Below are 17454 nucleotides of genomic sequence, written 5' to 3'. Positions count from 1 at the left end.
TCTGAGTTCTAAATGAAGATAAAATGAGAGGGAATCTTATTTGTGTTATGTAGAACACTGGGCTCTTAAGGCTCAGAGGGAAGGTATAGATGAAGTAATAAAATGATATGGTCAGCTGAATGAAAAAAGTTCTCAATCTTTTAGCTCAACAAGACACCTCATCATAATCCACATGCACAAAAAATAAGCACAATAATCAGGACTTTTGAAAAAATAAGCAGTTTGCAGTATATATGTATAATACAATAAAGGAAAATTTTATCAAAATGATTAGGCAGATTAACAATAATACCATCAACACAGAATGAAAATAATAATGTCATCAAAAAACCCCGACAACGTATCTTCAGCCAGACAATTGATCTCTACTCAGGTACATTTTTCTTGTTTGTATCTTTAGCTGGTATTATTTATTCCCCTTTTGTATTTTTGTTCTTTGGTTTATATTAACTTGCTCAAAGTCGAGGTGGGCGACAATATAAACCTTATATAAACTTGAAAAAAAATATAAGCTTGAAAAAAAAATAAGGCTTATTTTAAATTTTAAAAACCACTCTCAGGTTTTCCAATGCCCTTGACAAAGAAATAAAATTTCTAACTTCCCAATTGCTAGCAACTCCCTTCCCAACGGAAATCCCAAAGGCGCTTTTTCAGGAGGCAACTGGACTTTCTTGTTTCATTTTGTTTTAAAGACGTTTCGCTTCTCATTCAAGAAGCTTCTTCAGCTCTGACAGGACGGTGGGGAATGGAAGGATTGATATTCCTTGCAGACAGCTGCAAGGAATGGCAGACATCCTTCCATTCCCCACCGTCCAGTCAGAGCTGAAGAAGCTTCTTGGATGAGAAGCGAAACGTCTTCGAAAAAAACAAAAACAAAAACAAGGAAGTCCAGTTGCCTCCTGAAAAAGCACCTTTGGGACTACCATGACCTGGATGACTTGAGAATCTTTAGACCAGGGGTGTCCAACCTTGGCAACTTTAAGCCTGGAGGACTTCAACTCCCAGAATTCCCCAGCCAGCTTTGCTGGCTGGGGAATTCTGGGAGTTGAAGTCCTCCAGGCTTAAAGTTGCCAAGGTTGGACACCCCTGCTTTAGACTTTCCAACGGAAACTTTCTGCCTTCCCACCTGTAACAAAAGGGAACGGGGGGGGGCTGGCAATTTCCTAAGTGAAGAGCGCTCGGGCCAAGTGCGCATGCGTGCTAGGTAATCCCCGCACGCTCCTTCTCCCCTCCCCCCCCAACAAACCAGGCTCTTTGCAGAGCCTGCCGGTGGCACGAGTAGCATCTCAACTTCCGGTGTGGTTGACAAGCGACGAACATCCGGGGACGTAGCTGTTCCGGAAGTGCGCCCGGTAAGTGTCAACAGGGCCGGCGAAGGAGAGCGTCGGAAGGGCGAGCGGGCTGCGCCTTCCTTTTTGTACGGGAACGCGCTTGCATTGGCGCTCGCCTCAAAGGTGCTCTCGCTTTCTTTTCCCTTCGAAAGGCCCCCGTTGTATTGGCGCTCGTTCTTCGTCGAGTGCGAAGACGGGGAAAGACTTCGAGGAAACTTTTTTCTTTTTGTTCAACCCCCCCCGGACCGTTCCCTCTGTGCAGGGGACGTGCCCCTTATTTCCCACGGCCAGCTTTTGGCTTTGTGGCGGAGAGAAGGGGGGGGGAGGCGGGGAAAGACTGTATTCCCACTACTTGGCTGCTTTTTCTGATAGTGGCGAAGGAATTGTTTGTAACCGGCTCCACGTCCCGGGACAGCTGCAGGTGGTAAGTAGTTGGTGCTTCGTGATTTTTCACTGGACGGTCCCCCTTCCTCTCTTCCTTCGCATTTCCAGGGAAACAGAAGCAGAGAGCGAGGAAAAGCAGCTCTTCGAATACAGAAGCCTGCCAGAATCAAAGGGGTATTTGTGTGGTTTTGTGTGTGTGTGTGTGTGTGTGTGTGTATGAAGTGATTACAGATAATCCCTGACTTACAACCAAAATAGAGCCCAAAATTTATGTGGTTAAGTGAGACATTTGTTAAGTGTGAGTTTTGCTCCATTTTATGACCTTTCTCCCCACCGCTGTTAAGCGAATCACCGCAGTTGATAGATTAGTAACCTGATCGTTAAGTGAATTTGGTTTCCCCGTTCAATTTGCTTATCAGAAGTTTGCAAAAGATGATCGCATGACCTTAAGCCCACCGCAACGGTCATAAGTATGAACCAGTTGCCAAGCATCTGAATTTTGATCACATGATCATGGGGAGACTGCAAAGGTTGTAACTGAAAAACAGTCCTATGTCACTTTTTTTCAGTGCCGTTGTTACTTTGAATGGTCACTAAATGAACTGTTGTAAGTTGAGGACCACCTGTACTGCTGCTATTTTCTGTTTGTTGAACCACTGCATGCAAGTTTGGCTCTGGAATTAATGTCCAAAAAGTGTGTTTTAAATGACTTGTAACCATCTGACTCAAACTGGATATGGCAGTGGAATAGCTTGAGACTCAAAGCCAACCTCTGTGGTAAATGCAAAACTCTCACCTGGAGAAAATGTGAAATATCAAAAATGATTAAAGGCTCTCAGGTGACCCATATCTGGGATGGACTGATGGCATTTGAAGTAGCAATAGTCCCTTTGTTGCTGTGCTTTGAATATATTAGAGGTGTAAAAGGTGGTATCCAGGTACTTAGTTTAGACCACAATGCCCATGTGCATAACATAGGTGCTTTGGGCCTTTTTCTGTTGAAATGCATGTGCAAAAGACACTGTTTTCAAATGCGCTTGTATCAAGTTTTAAAATTCTGTCAATAGCCCCATTTAGACCACAGACTTATAATGGCATTAGATTAACTTCCCTGTTCCACCTGTGAACATATACCTTCTTTGTCAAGTAAAATTTAAATGCTGCCCTATTGATAGCTATTCAGAAGTCCAATTGAATGTAGCTCCTAAACAAATATGATTGACACCCTCAAGTTCCCCACCCCCCAAGAGTTATGTATTTACTTTTTCAGTTTAATCTCTTTATATGGAGAAACACATCTTTTTTCCTGTCAATATAGCTGACATAATTGCAAGGTTGCCTTCTGAAAGATTTTGTTATTTTCATGTATACTTGGAGTATAATGAGTTGAAAAGCCAGATTAGGAAATATGTGGTATAATGTGTACGTTTGCCGTATTGTCTTTTTTCCCCCCTGCATGAAATGACCACCTAATGTCATATGCTTATTCATGCATCATTTCTTTATGTTCACTATTATTTAGCCTTATACTAACCTATAGATTTTTATGTTTAGTAATTAAATAATCAGAACCAAAGTGGTATGATGGTTAGAATTATTGGATTAAAACTCGGGAGGCTCAGGTTTGAAACTGGCAAATTACTACTACAGTGTTGTAGATGACCAGGCTGAGCCAGAGGGAGGGGTCATATACGTCATCAGTCCCTTCGTGCCTGCAACAGATCTAAGTCCAGCCCATCTTGAATTCCTTTATCTACCACCAAGTTGCTTTGACCATTAGTAGTTTCAATTCTTGTACAAAGTTTAAGCTTGCAATAAATTTTAATACCCATTTGAACTGCCTGGCTCTCCTGATTTCCCTGGGGGGCTTGACAGCTGTTAAGAAAATAAAATGGGCCAAATGCTCCTGGAAGAAAAGATGGGATAAAAATGTGATTAATACTAGATTAGCTTTATAATAATCTTTTTTCCACCTTTGGCTGAAAATCTTTGCATATTCAGAGGTAAGTAAACTACAAGAACACCCTGATTTCAGAAAAAACCTTTACAACATTTTTGTACATATTTGAAATAAGTACACCTAGAAGAATTGAAGACTAGATTCCAAGTTTTTTGTGGGTTGTAACTTAGAGGATTACAAAAAATATTAAGAATTATTTCATCTTTAATTCTTTTTTTAGGAGTTTCAAAAATGTCAGCACCATCTATGAAAGAAAGGAAAGCCTGCTGGGATGCCCGAGATTTTTATTGGAAATGCTTAGATGAAAATAGGAAAGATACATTAAAATGTGACAAATTGAGGTGCTCTTTTGAAAATTTATGCCCACCACAGTGGGTAAGTAACTATTTGTATTCATTTTTATATGCACATACCTAACATGATATTTCTATGCAAAAGGCAAGAAAGAAAGAAACAGGGAACAAAAGAAAGTGGAAATCAAGATACAGAAAAAGGCATTCAAAGTAAATTGAAATTACACTACCACTATTCATTATCTCTATTCTTTTATGTCTTTGCAAATCATCCTTACTTCCACATCTGTATACCTCTATCTAAATTCTTTCCAGAATTCTGTCTGAAACCTAAGCATTTGCAGTCATTCTTGACTGGCCTTTGTATAAGAGAATAATAATGGCACTGTTCTGATTGTTAGGCAGGTTAAATATTGTGCTGTAACTCCATAAGGAAACTATATATTTTAACATTTCTCCAGCTGCAATACTTACTCCCCCAGCCTCAGCATTTTTTCAGCATTGTCATAGCATTAATCTTTTCACCCATTTTGCTCGAATTCTTACATACATTCATTTCAGTTTTGCTGTTAAACATACTATCGTTTATATACAAATCTCCAAAAGTATCCATTTTCACATTCCCTTACTTCAGTTTAATTTGAAATCACTTCATCACTTTTATTCTTTCCATTTACTCTTCTAGAAGTTCCTTTTTCTTAGCCCTTTTCATCCACACCCCAAAAATCTCCACTTTCTCTTTGCATTGTTTATTCTTGACCATTCAAAACAAAGCCTTTTTGGTTACATAATTTGTAACTATCTTTTTCACATTATACATGTTATATGTCTTGTTCTGTCCTCATCTTGCAACATTTTTATATGTGTATTTATCACCCTCTAGGCACTTTCAGTTTTTCATTCTCCCAACCATCCTTTTCCATGTTTTCTATAACTCCATACTTCATGATAAATGTTTTCTATCAGTAATAAGCAGCTTATATTTCATCTTATGTTTACTTTTGTTCAGTCTGTTGGGAGATTAATCTACCTCATGAATATAAACATTGAATTGGATAAACTGGGGCAGTGTATTCTTGTTATCTGATATAAATTGCAGTGCTATAGTTACAGTACAAACAGTGAAAATCACATTATCAACACAATGCTGGATGTGCATCATTTGGATCTGAAGTGGGCTGTACCTATCAGCAGCTCCTTATAGAAGTTGCATACTTTTCCTGGGCTTGAGTGGTTGCCTAGAAAATATGACTAGTATCGCCTCCTGTTCCCACCTCTGTAGTGGACATAAACAAGGACTTTCCTAATGTCTCAGAAAGAGAATTTGCAGTATAGAGATTGTGTTTCACATATTCACAGTCCAGATACAGAGAATTCTCATCATATTTGTTGGCACATGCTTAAATGGAATTTTGGGAGCGTGCTTTATTTTGCTCTTGGCAGATGGCCCTTTATGCATTTGTCATGTGTATTTTTTCAATAAATATTAAACACTACAATTGTAGTGAAAAAAAGAATAAAAAAATAGGTGCAGGAAAGAAAAATAGAAAAGAATGAAATAATAATACAGTAAAGTTTCTTCTTCCTGTATGCCATCTCTTATCTATAAACAAATCCTTAAAAGTCTTAAAATTTCACATCAGATGTCCATTAAGGATTATCAGAAATAACATATCTTTTTAACTTCAGCAAATAAGCCATGTTTTTATTCCTTCCTTTTTCTTTTAACAAGCTTGATCTTTAGTCCCTTAAAGTAATCTTAGAGCCGTGATGGCGAACCTGTGGCACGTATGCCAGAGGTGGCACGCAGAGCCCTCTCTGTGGGCCCGTGAGCTGTCACCCCAGTTGGACTCTTGCCTCGCATGCACCTCCTGCTGGCCAGCTGGTCTTCAGATCTCTGCTGCGCATGCACAGGGGACGTGGGGTGGGGGGGTGAGGCTCATGCATGGGGGATGCACACACACTGCATTTTGGGGATCCACGTGCACACGTGCGCTTTTGGCACTTGGCCATCACTGTCATAGAGCTTCATTGGCTCCTTCTCACAAAATTCTTAAAGGTGTTAAGCTTCTTTTTGTAAATCCAATATAAGAAAATTATCTAGGACCATTTCTTGGTTTGTAATTCATACAGCATTTTTTATTATTAAGACATTAGCCAATTTCTTTTGTGTGTCCAGTGTAGCATCTTTTTCGATACTTTTTCTATTTTTAATTCCACTTTCAGATTAGTCTCAGTCTTGAGAGGTGAAACTTACTTATCTTCCACAATGTCTTTTAAAGATTGTCTATAGATACAGACACTCCTAAAAGTAACTTTTGGGTCCATTATTCAGAAATGCTCTTCAGGGTTCCAAGTAAAAGCCCCAATAAAATCAAAACTCCGAGGCAGACATCTTCCTCAAAGCACATACTTATTAGGCATGTCATATTAGCACATATGGGGAAACCCAAATCTAAAGTCCCCTGGGTTTCCCCCTAGTAAAAAGTCATACTTTTCCTCCTCCTGCCCCTTCAGACCATCACATGGCCCAATCAGGTCACAGTCCAAAGTTCAATCAGACTCAGTCCCCGCCTCTCCACACCTGGTGGAAACATCCTTGGCTTGTAGAGGAATGAATTTTATTTTGGTTACAAAGCCCTCGTTATCTCTACCTCCCCCATCCCGTTCCCACAGCTCGCCCAGCCAAAACTATGGCTGCCCTGAAGACGCCAATGAAAATGGCTCCAGAGCTGACAGTGGCCAATATTAAAATATTTTGCTTCATTCTGTATTTGTAAATTGAATTTAAGTGTTCTTCTCCTTTTAAGTGTAATCTTTGGTTCCTTCTATAGTTCCACCTAGTGTCCAGCCTTCAATTTCCCATCCTTTCATGCTTTTTAAAAAAGAATTAAAAGCATTTTCCCATGGGAAGGCTTCTTATAATTAATACAAAATCTTATTTCAAAACCATCTGCATATAATTTGGAATAAAGGAACCATCTGTTATTTGTAGCCAATGTATAAATCATTACTATGCTAACTACTTTCTACATACCATGTTTCCACCAAAATACAACCTACTCAGAAAGTAAGTCCTAGCTTGGTTTTTACACATGCATCCAATAGAAGCCCTATCCCCAAAATAAGCCCTAATTAAGACCCCACCCACTCCAGGGTACACAGGTAAAAATTAAGCCGGGGTGGTGGTGGTGGAGCTGCCCTACTACTTACCTTCAGACAGTTGCAGCCAGCAAGGCTTTCCTGAAGGTCTTTGTAGCCGGTAACAGCTCCGGATCGATCCAGAACTCTGTTATCGCCTACAGAGGCCTTCAGGAAAGTCTTGCTGGCCTTGCCAGCTGAAGAAGTTCCTGAAGGCCTGTGACAGAGAAAAGAAGACGGGGGCAACATGCTCAAGTGAGGTGAGTCAGTAGACATCCTGTCCTGAAAATAAGACCTGGTGCCTTTTTTGGTGGCAAAAAAATATAAGTCAGGGTCTTATTTTCGGGGAAACATGGTACTTATAAGAATTGTGCAAACCCTACTCTGCAACACCTAGGAGCCTAGAAGTACCTTTCTGTAAAACATTAAAGCAACAATGTCTTTTCCTAGGTTACAGAACTGTTCACTCCATGTTTCTTCTAGCTACTTCAGTATGTATGTACATGCACAGTGATACGGGTTTTTCCCAGTCCTTTATATGTAACAAGGGGAAGAAGTATGTAGTTCTATATTGGTTTGTTTTTTTTAAATCTGATGTGTATAAAATTTATTGAACATTAGTTTTTGAAGATAGATCAATAATGGTGGCATTAAATTAAATCTAAAATGTCATGATGGGTATAATATTTTTTCTACTTTTATTACTTTAGATGTTTACTGAGCTTGTTGACTTGCTAACCAAGTGATTTTATTCAAAACAGGTTAAATACTTCAACAAAAGAAGAGATTATTTACAATATAAGGCACAAATGGAAGCAGGACAATTTCTGCCTTCAGAGAAGACAGAGGAGTCATAGCAACTAGAGAACTTTTACAATACAAGGGAAGTTGCAGAAAAACAGCATAATTGAAGAACATAAATGTTGGCACCAACGACGTCCTATACATTTTAAGATCTGTTCTTGTTTATAAATCTCATATTGGCCTGAAAGCTCCAGGTTCCATTATTTGAAATGCTTATTGGAGAGAATAGGCACTTAGGAAAATATGCTTACCTTTCACCACTAAAAGACTACACCATCAATAAAATCAAAATAAATGAACTGTATAAATTCAAATACTTGTATCATGTTTTCACTGCAAATACTCTCTTCCAAAAGTTTTCCCCAATGTACTGGTAAAGTAATGTCTAGTCTATTTCAGTGGTCTTTTGTATAAATTACATCTTGAAGAAGAATCTTTATAATTGTCAACAGTAACACCCTTAAATATTTCATTTTGGTTGATTCAGGTGTATGAGAGATCACTTTACTGTTGAATTAAAATTACAATTTGTAGACATATATAGTCTTTAGAAACTGAAACTGTTTTGAGTTAATGCTGGATTTGGAAAACACCAAAAATATACTCGAGTATATGTTTAAAAAATATCCCCAAAACCAGTGCCAGAAAACTGCATGGTCATGGCCAAGTGCAAAGAGAAAGACACTAGAATTGTCAAATGGCAAGTTGCTATATTGCTGTGTGCAGCATCTTGATAATGTCCATTTTCGATTCATTAGCGACCACATAAGATTTTCTCCATAATGAAAAAAGTTAATGGAATAAATTTATAGTTATATAGTCCAGCAACAACATAGTGCTCTATTAATTTTTTTGTGGAGTTGCAGAAATTACACATAGCAAAAGCAGCCATTGTGCTGCAAATGAGTAATTATTTACCACCACTTTGAGAACTATCAAGAACTGGTTTTTACAGCAACATACAGAATTCACTAGCACCAAAAACTGCATTAAAAACAATTTTAATACTGTCATTTTAAAAATTAACATTTTGTTTAAAATGAGGATATACAAGATCTAAGACATAATTAAATCATAGCTATGGTCATTTCAGGGAATTTATAGCACCGTCAAATTATCAGCTTCAACAAAAATTAAACATTTTGTCTTTGTTCTTTTTCCTTGGCCATTTGCTGTCTTGTATATTCCCAAATGAGCAGAGCACCACTTACATGGACATTAAGTGAACGGATAACTCCTTGCTGAGGAATTTCTACACAAGTGTCCAGGTGCTGAATTACATTTGCCGGGATTCCCTCGTGTTCATTTCTGTTTTTAAAAAGAAACAAAAAAATACATCAACAGAAATGGAACACTGCTCAATGGCAGAACACAGGCTTTACATGCAGAAAAAAAAATCAAGTTCAAATGCCAGCATTTCTAAAACCATATCTCCCTTGAATACTGAGAAATTGCTGATAACATTGAGCTAGAAACATCAATAACCAGATTTGTATATTTTCATTTCCACCCTCCTACTCCAAAATACTATTGGACTTTTTATTGGAGATCCAGGCCATGGACAAAACCTGAAATGTTTGCAGTTTCTACAGTAGACATTAAGAGATAAAAATCAGTAAATACTAACAACAAAGGCAGTCTTATGTACTTTAGTATGGATAGCAATTTCTATAGCAATTTGTGAACTATCACTGAGAATAATGTGATTTGGACTCAACTTATTTTTAAAGAATTTGTGTTAGGTACAATCAAGTATGCATCAAATATAAGTGGCCCAGTTTTATTCTCCTACATTTTATTTATACTGCAGAGATAGTAAAAAAAAAAAAAAATCTGTTCAGCTTTTCAATCTATCTACTATCGGTATGTGGCTGCCTAACAGATGAATCACTGGGGAATGTAGCTCTCTATGGGAAGGTTCTGCAGTGCATAGGCAAAACTTTATTTTCTGAATGGTTGTCAGTATTCTCTACCCAAAATACATTTGAAAAATGTATTAGAATTTAAAAAAATTGTTACCCCAACAACAGCAGGGATTTCTCTGGAAAGCAGTATTCCATTAAATTGCAACTTTTGGCTGTTTGCTCCACCCCTATTATAAAATAGCCTTCAGTTTTCTTCTGTTCCAAATATTCAATAAGCTGAAATGGCTTTACCTGTAAATTTTTGAAAAATATTAGCATTAGGCTTTGGAAGTGTGTATTTTTCATTAGTACACTAAGTTAGATATAGTAAGTTCTGACTGAATAGATCTATCCTGGCTAATACCATGTAGACAGAAACCTTTTCATTTTGATTGGACTGATCAAGATGCTGCCCTAGTTCAAGAATCGTAAACAAGTCTTCAATTTGGTGCCATTCATAGCATTTCACCAGTAAGCTAACTATGTTAGTTAATTGGGTGTCTGATTCAGAAGAGCCACCCACATAAAGCCCCAAAGTGAAGCTCGCTCTTTCCTCACTTGTCTGCTAGAATTGACTATATATGAAAAATCCACAATTATAATTCTCCCACTGAAATAGAAGAGAAATAATAATGCTAAAATTGGACTGTCCCTTTAAATTTTGCAGCTAATGTGTAACACCATAAAAGTAATGCAGATCAATTTATAGTGTCCAAATTTTGAATGCAACTACATGAAAATCAGGAGGAGATTGTATACCAATTAACTTGCATGTCTGACAGAACAAGGGAAGGTTTATTTTACTCACTTCAATAACAGAAAGCCACTGTTCAGCAGACACACTGAGATGCTGGAATTGCTTGTCATTTATATAATGGAGGTTGCTAACGGTTAAAGCAGAAACACCGAAGATTTCACACGTTCGACACAAGCCTACAAATAAAGCAGAGCTCTTTCAATATGGCATTGGTTTCCTCAGCTGAATAGTGCACAGAGGTACCGTGGAAGGAGATTCAAACATAAGACTACAAACATGCAGTGAGAATCATGCAGTGATGTGGTGCTTAAGACATCTGGCTAGAAACTGGGAGGCCATGAGTTCTAATCCTGCTTAGTCTGGGTGACCCTAAGCCAATCGTTCTTTCTCAGCCCTACAAAGAAGGCAGCAATGGCAAATCTTGCCAAAAGAACTGCAAAGTTTGTCCAGGCAGTTGCCAGGAATCAACAGTCTTGAAGGCACAATAAATAAATAAAGATAACAACCTTTAAACCTAACCTTTAAAATCAAAGATGCACTTTGTATAGGACAATTATTCCTTAAAATAGCCTAACATAGGTATTAACACAAGAAAATAAAAGACATTTCTCTTTTGTGTAAACAATTTGAGAGTTAAATTGTAAGAACCTACTTCCTCTTTTTAAATCCTCAAATTATTTTCTGGGCTAAACTATGTTTGTTACTTTATAAATATAAGGCATACAATGTAAAAACAAAAACAAAACCTACAAGTAGTTTAAAATGAGTAAGAGCTTACCTCCTAAATTGGTGGGTTTATCAATGAGCGAAGCAACTACAATCAATTTCTTGTTTGATTTTCCAAGCTTAGTGGCACGATCTTGAAATATAAGCTCCAGATCCAAATCAGGAGCACTGGCTTTGCAAGGGATAATTTTTTTTTGAACATTCACCCACTGCCTTTCGTTATTGGGCTCAGCTAAATTTAGTCCTGAGAGAAATTATGTAATTAGCTAATGAAATAATCTCTTTTAAGAATCTCAGCATTCTAGGACTTAAGTACTTAGGACAAATACAGTCTGTGTGCTCAGTAATTATGCTCTTAAATATCATAAATATATTTTAGAGTCTTTATAAAATATGTATAACTATTTGACCAGCACAAATTATTTCCTAATGCTGTTTAGCTTCTGATGATCACTATTATTATTACCGATATCTTGCTGAGTCCAGTCATTTGGCTTAAGATCAAGAAGTGTAGTTTGAGAATGGCAGGATGGAAATGTTGAACTCAGTGGAATGTCTCTGAATGCCATAAATTTAGAGAGAGAGATCCATTCCTCTTCAGGAGTTTCTGAAAGGCGTGGCAGCGTGTAAAATATTGTCTAAAAAAAAAATATTTTAAAATATCAACTTCCGCTTCAATGTAACATTTTTTTAGCAAAAGCCAACCAATGATGCTTGTTTTACTTCCACATAGCTGTATATTCTATATCTATGGAAAGATCAGCTTCTGTCAAACTGATGATTAAATATGCTTGAATTCCAATTGATTTTAAAGGCAGGTAGGCATATTTAACCTTACGATGAACGTTTTAAAATAAGCAAATAATTACTTTTCACATTCCACAGCTCACATTACTGCATACACAGTACAGTATAATATAAACTTCACACAAGTACAGTACACTGCACATTGAACTTTGCTTGTTTAAATTGAGTTTCTAGCTCTTATGGCTGTAGAAGATAACTTGGAAAACATAAAATATCTGATTAATGCTCTAAAGTCAAGATAGAATCTTTCACGATTTTCAACATCTGGAAAGCAAGCTATGTCTAAATACAATATTCATTTACTTTGAGAATGGATACAAATGAACCCAGTGGGACTTATTTTTAAATAGGGATGGCTTAGGTGGCTTTTGCTTATTTTGCAAAATAAGCATATAGGTGGAACAAAGTTTTTATGTTTTTATAAAAATAACACAAACCAGATTGATTTGAAGCAGCACACAGTGGCTTATTTAGTAAAAATGTGGCATCATATATGATAGATGTAAACATTTACTTTTCTATTAATAATTGCTGCAGAGTTTTTATACCAGATAATATAGTGTTTACTTTTAGATTTAAAAAAATCCTATCTGTGTCCTACCCTTTCTCCTAAATAGTTTACAAAAACTTAAACAGAATTATTCCCATTTTTTTGCTCATACCAACACTGTGAGATCAATTTAGTGTTTTTCAAACTTGTCACATTTAATGTGTGGATTCAAGAATTCCTCAACCAGTATGATAGGGATTTGAAATCTACACATATTAAGGTTGCCAAATTTGAAAAATTTGAGTAAATTTACAAAATGATTTTGATGAATTAGATAAAAATGTTTCATCTAATTTGAATATTTAATATGATTATTCATAAGGCAGCAAGGAATCCTACCAAATCTGTGCTTTATGACATTATGGGATTATTTAAAGCTGTGTTTATCTGAAATATATTGAAAGCTCTTACACCACCATCTCTTGGTAAAGCAGATATAAAGACAGGCAAAAGAAAATATTTTAAAATGCTGAATTCTGTCCTTACCTCAAGGCAGTAATCCTTAAGTGGATGAAAATATTCAAAGAAAAAATGTTTCTGAATGCGCTGCCAATTCTTCTTAGCATTCCTGCAGATGATTTTTTTTTAAAAAGCATTAAGATGTGATGTAACAGGAAACATTCTATATAGACCATTCCTGTTTAAAAGTCTAGTCCTAGATAGATAGACTGATTATGTGCCATCAAGTCACTGACAACTGAATTCAATGAACTTATTCCAAGATAAGTGGCTGTTGGATTGCAGCTTAGCTTCTTATAATAATGTTATGCGGAATAACACTTGATTGTTAATCACAGTCCCACAATGATATAAATCTAATTGACAGTATATGAAGGTTTACAGTATTTAAAAGTTCAGAAAACAGCATGTAGTTTGTCACCAGCAGGTACAGTAAAAAATAGGTCTGTTCTTTTGCTACAAATGTATGACAATCATTATATTGGGGTCACTGTGGCTTAATTTTCTATTATGATATCAATTCCATTATAGGTATAGGTAGACTGATCACAACCGAGCACAAAATTTCAACTGATAAGCAAGACAGTTAAGTGAATTTTGCCACAATTGTTGAATGAATCACTGCAGTTATTAAGTTAGTAACATGATTGTTAAGTGAATCTGGCTTTCCCAATGACTTTGCTTGTCAGGCCACAAAAGATGATACATAACGTATTTAAGGGCTGCGAGCATCCTAAGGAATTCAAAATCCAAAGGCAGATATAAATATAGAGTAAATTTAATTCCTCGGAGTTGAGATACAGTGCCCTCTATGGGACTTAATTCTAGATCTTATTTATGATTGCACTGTCATTTCTTTGGATGTGTTTGAGATAAGAATTTATTGTTAAAGTAATACCAAATTGCTCGTCAAACCTATCTAGGAATCAACTAAAAAGTATTTTTACCATTTCATGACAACAAAAAGAACCATACTTTAAATTAAAGCATGCACTACTAACCCTGTGCCATGCATGAGTTCCACTTGATTTAGACTACATTCAATAATTGGAGTTAAAGTATCGAAATCATTCACATATGATGCTTTGCACATTCCCCAAATTTTTTTAAGTGCAATTAAAGCATAAAGCCGGATACTAAAATTGTGATGGAAGCACCACTGTAGGACAACAATTAACGCTTTCTTCAAGGTTGATATCTGGAGGGAAAGAAGCATACTTTTAACCTTTGACTCTACCCAGCAAAGTAGGAAGATATAAAAAATAACATTCACATAAACTGCCATGAATCTAGAGATAAACTGGCCCTTGTAAAAATTGAATACATTAATGGTTTCTTTTAAAATCCTAAGTACTTGTGGTACTGGGATATATGATCATGTCTGGGAGTAGGGGGTGAGAGAACCCCATTAAATGTTGGATTCACACAACAAAGTTAAATGTAAATGGTTCATATCATTTAATATATATCATATTTTCTGTCAGCCAAAGGAAATAATTTGTTCATATCAGGACAGATATGACAGATGTGTAAGAGGCAATGAATTAGAGCTTTAAAATGAAATGAAGCAAATTAATAAAGGATTTGACTGTCCTAGTGCTATTTATGATGGCCCTATGCTGCCTCCATACCAGTTGTTTATCAAACTTACTAACACAGGGAGATTTGGTCCCTGAAGGAAACGGGATACTAGATTAGATATTGAGACCAAACGGATCTTTGATTAGAGATGTTCAAGGAAAACTTCATATAGACATACAATAATAGTCTCATCTGGGTTGTACCAACAGCAGATAACAGGGTTTATTTTCTGTAATCAACTTTTTTAGTTTCAAACAAAAGCACTTACTTTGTCAGAGGTATTCTGGAGAATTATGTCAAAATGTGACAGGACTGCTAAAAATGTGCAAATGCTAGTTTTAAACTGATCTTCATCCTGAAAAAAAAGTTCTATATTAATCTCAATTATTTCTCAATTTGTAAAAATATATTGAGCCTGATAAGAGCCATTCTTGTCTTCCTAATACTGAATCCTAACTACTACTATTCTAACACAACATATATTTTCAATAACAATAACTCAATGGAGTACATTTTCTAACAATCTTGAATGCAAGTTTTATAAAAATAATCCCTTCTTTATTTGTACTTCACTCATACCTTAATATGTAGTCACTCACATAATTAAAGCAATTCCAGAATTTTTGAAGATAATGGGGAAACTTGTGTAAAATCAGAATGATATTCCACTCTATTAAATACTTTACTGATGCTTGATTATTATTATGTCCAGCTTGAAGAATCCTGTCAACGATTCTTGATAAAAGATCCTAAATAAAATATCAGGAACCAAATCAATTATAATGTACAGATGACTTCATCATATTTTATTTATTAGATTGATATCCTACTTTTCTTTCAGGTGTTTGAGATTAGAGTCACTATGTGACATGGGTAGATATGTAAATGTGACAAATAAATAGATAAAATTATGTCCCAAGCACTGCCCTCTACTACTTTTCCCATAACCACCACCATGTGAAGTCTGTTGAACTATGTTGGCTCATCTAAAACCAAGATCTCCTTATGCCTAGTCAATATCTTAACCAACATATTGTGCAGGTTTCCCCATGTACAGCTGCTTTCCTCTATATTTCTTCTCTCCCTAGATGACACAAATATTTAAAAAGTGATATTTTTCTAGCAGTACCTTGCACTAGATCCTCTATAATTATACAATCTACATGTAAGTTTCTTCTCCACAGAAGATCACTGTCATTCTAAGCAGAGGATCACACATTTTTTGTTGTTGTTTCCATTGAACAAGACAGTATTTCAAACTGCTAAGTCAAAAAGTACACTCAACTGAATGAAATTGTAATAATTATTTCTCGTGCCTTTAATCATTATGGTTCTATCTGATCGAAAATTACAAAGTAGCAGCCATTTTTTGCAGAGGCTTTTGGAGTCTGGGCAAGGTGTATTTGGCCTTCCCTCCATTAAAGTAAAATGGTCATTATTGTACATTATAACCCAGCCAATAATCAGAAGACAAATCACAATGGGCCAATACATTTTAAGAAAGGCCCAATACATTTTAAAACAAAATTAGTGAGCCAGAACAGTGGGGTGGTTATACTGTTGGATTAGGGCCAAGGAAACCCTGATTCAAATCTACCCTCAACCATGGAAACTCACTGGGTGACTTTGTGCTAGTCATCTTCTCTAATTCCAATTTACCCTACAGGGTTGTTGCAGGGAAAAATTGGAGGAAGGAATGCTACGTATTCTACTTTGAGATCCAGGATGAAAGGGAGGATATAAGTGTAACAGATCAGTGCAAATCAATAAAACCGTTGTACATTATGATCACCCTTAAGTGTACAGTATGAGGAAGGGAAGAGTTCTACAAGTAGGATTAGATGATTGATTGGAAGAAGATCTCATGACCTCAATTTCAGATGGCAACATAATTATTTATGAAACAATAGGCATGACATGCATTTAGCCTCAGAAAAAAATTAGACACTTATAGTACTACATATTCATGGTATAAATGGTAACACCACAAGTTCTAAGTGAGCCATACCTCATCAAATTTTGGAAACAGAACTAGCAATGTCTGCCACAGTCGATTTTCAATTCTATGTTGTAAGGAGTTCACATAATAGCGGACTTTTGATTTGGACATTAATTCACCCTGCAAAGAATATAAATATGAATACTTCTAATTTCAGCCAAACAACAAATTGCTATAAAACATCTCATGTACTCTTGTATAAAAAGAATTGATTAAAATAGTTAATAACAAAAGGTCAATCAACTGATGTTATTAAAACAGCATGCAAACTATAAAATGTGCTATGGAATGGAACGATAGGTGACTTCTTTTTCTTAGGCTTTGCTTTACTAAAAATTATTTTAGAGAAAAACCCACATCAGATAGACTACTAGGCAGGAATTACCATGCAATAATCCCCACATTGGCTGTGTATATGCATGTGTGCATGTTAGCATGTGCACGCAAGCCCAGAACTGCCCCCGTGTTGTTCTTTCCATCTTCATAAGAGCCAACATGAAGTGCTCTAAAGGCAGAGCAAGGCAAGATTAAGGGTTCATGCTCCCATTCTCTTTTCTAATGAGATCAAGAAGGGGGTGGGGAGGAAAAGATCCCCATTGTGACCAATAGCAGGCTTTAGACACAGCAGATGATCCACTACCTATCTTCCTATTTTTCACCCTTTTTAGGTTTGCTCACCTATTTTCCTGGCAAAACTAAACATAGCTTACTGCTTTAGTTGCATAAAAAGGTGGGGTAGTAGTTCTCTAGAGTTCAGT

The 17454-nt window shown here is 36.4% G+C and overlaps 2 protein-coding genes across 5 annotated transcripts in view; one reads left to right on the top strand and one right to left on the bottom strand.

The window, feature by feature from the left end:
- The first annotated feature begins 1234 nt into the window (after positions 1 to 1234).
- On the top strand, positions 1235 to 8227 carry COA6 (cytochrome c oxidase assembly factor 6). 4 transcript variants are annotated; one of them, XM_087967786.1, is made up of 4 exons: positions 1287 to 1352; positions 1824 to 1889; positions 3896 to 4050; positions 7871 to 8227. In XM_087967786.1, exons 3-4 carry the CDS (start codon positions 3907 to 3909, stop codon positions 7964 to 7966), a joined length of 240 nt encoding a protein of 79 aa, XP_087823912.1. In that variant the 5' UTR covers positions 1287 to 1352; positions 1824 to 1889; positions 3896 to 3906; the 3' UTR covers positions 7967 to 8227. The 4 variants fall into 4 exon arrangements, with proteins under 4 accessions (XP_087823917.1, XP_087823912.1, XP_026525220.1 ...); XM_087967791.1 differs by lacking the exon at positions 1824 to 1889 and having other exon boundaries at positions 1235 to 1352; XM_026669435.2 differs by lacking the exon at positions 1824 to 1889 and having other exon boundaries at positions 1344 to 1755.
- Positions 8228 to 8898: 671 nt separating this feature from the next.
- Positions 8899 to 17454, bottom strand: part of TARBP1 (tRNA guanosine 2 -O-methyltransferase TARBP1) — a 32339-nt gene continuing 23783 nt past the window's right edge. Inside the window, exons 22-31 of the mRNA XM_087967801.1 lie at positions 16706 to 16816; positions 15297 to 15446; positions 14966 to 15052; positions 14118 to 14314; positions 13144 to 13225; positions 11767 to 11938; positions 11353 to 11544; positions 10626 to 10750; positions 9933 to 10069; positions 8899 to 9221 (exon numbers count right to left, since the gene is read on the bottom strand). Of these exons, the coding sequence (XP_087823927.1) occupies positions 9047 to 9221; positions 9933 to 10069; positions 10626 to 10750; positions 11353 to 11544; positions 11767 to 11938; positions 13144 to 13225; positions 14118 to 14314; positions 14966 to 15052; positions 15297 to 15446; positions 16706 to 16816 (1428 nt within the window). The 3' untranslated portion in view covers positions 8899 to 9046. The remainder of the gene's footprint in view (positions 9222 to 9932; positions 10070 to 10625; positions 10751 to 11352; positions 11545 to 11766; positions 11939 to 13143; positions 13226 to 14117; positions 14315 to 14965; positions 15053 to 15296; positions 15447 to 16705; positions 16817 to 17454) is intronic.

This window comes from Notechis scutatus, chromosome 1 (genome assembly GCF_049901735.1).
Source record: "Notechis scutatus isolate UNSWTSFEM ecotype Mainland chromosome 1, rNotScu1.2, whole genome shotgun sequence".
NCBI classification, from domain to species: domain Eukaryota; kingdom Metazoa; phylum Chordata; class Lepidosauria; order Squamata; family Elapidae; genus Notechis; species Notechis scutatus.
The sequence above is the reverse complement of the archived record's forward strand: the minus strand, read 5'-3'. Positions and strand labels throughout refer to the sequence as shown.

Excerpts from the sequence above, each read along its gene's own strand:
- COA6 (XM_087967791.1), top strand. The coding sequence starts at position 3,907 with ATGTCAGCACCATCTATGAAAGAAAGGAAAGCCTGCTGGGATGCCCGA. Across the intron at positions 4,051-7,870 it reads ATTTATGCCCACCACAGTGG|GTTAAATACTTCAACAAAAG; the intron begins GTAAGTAACTAT and ends TATTCAAAACAG.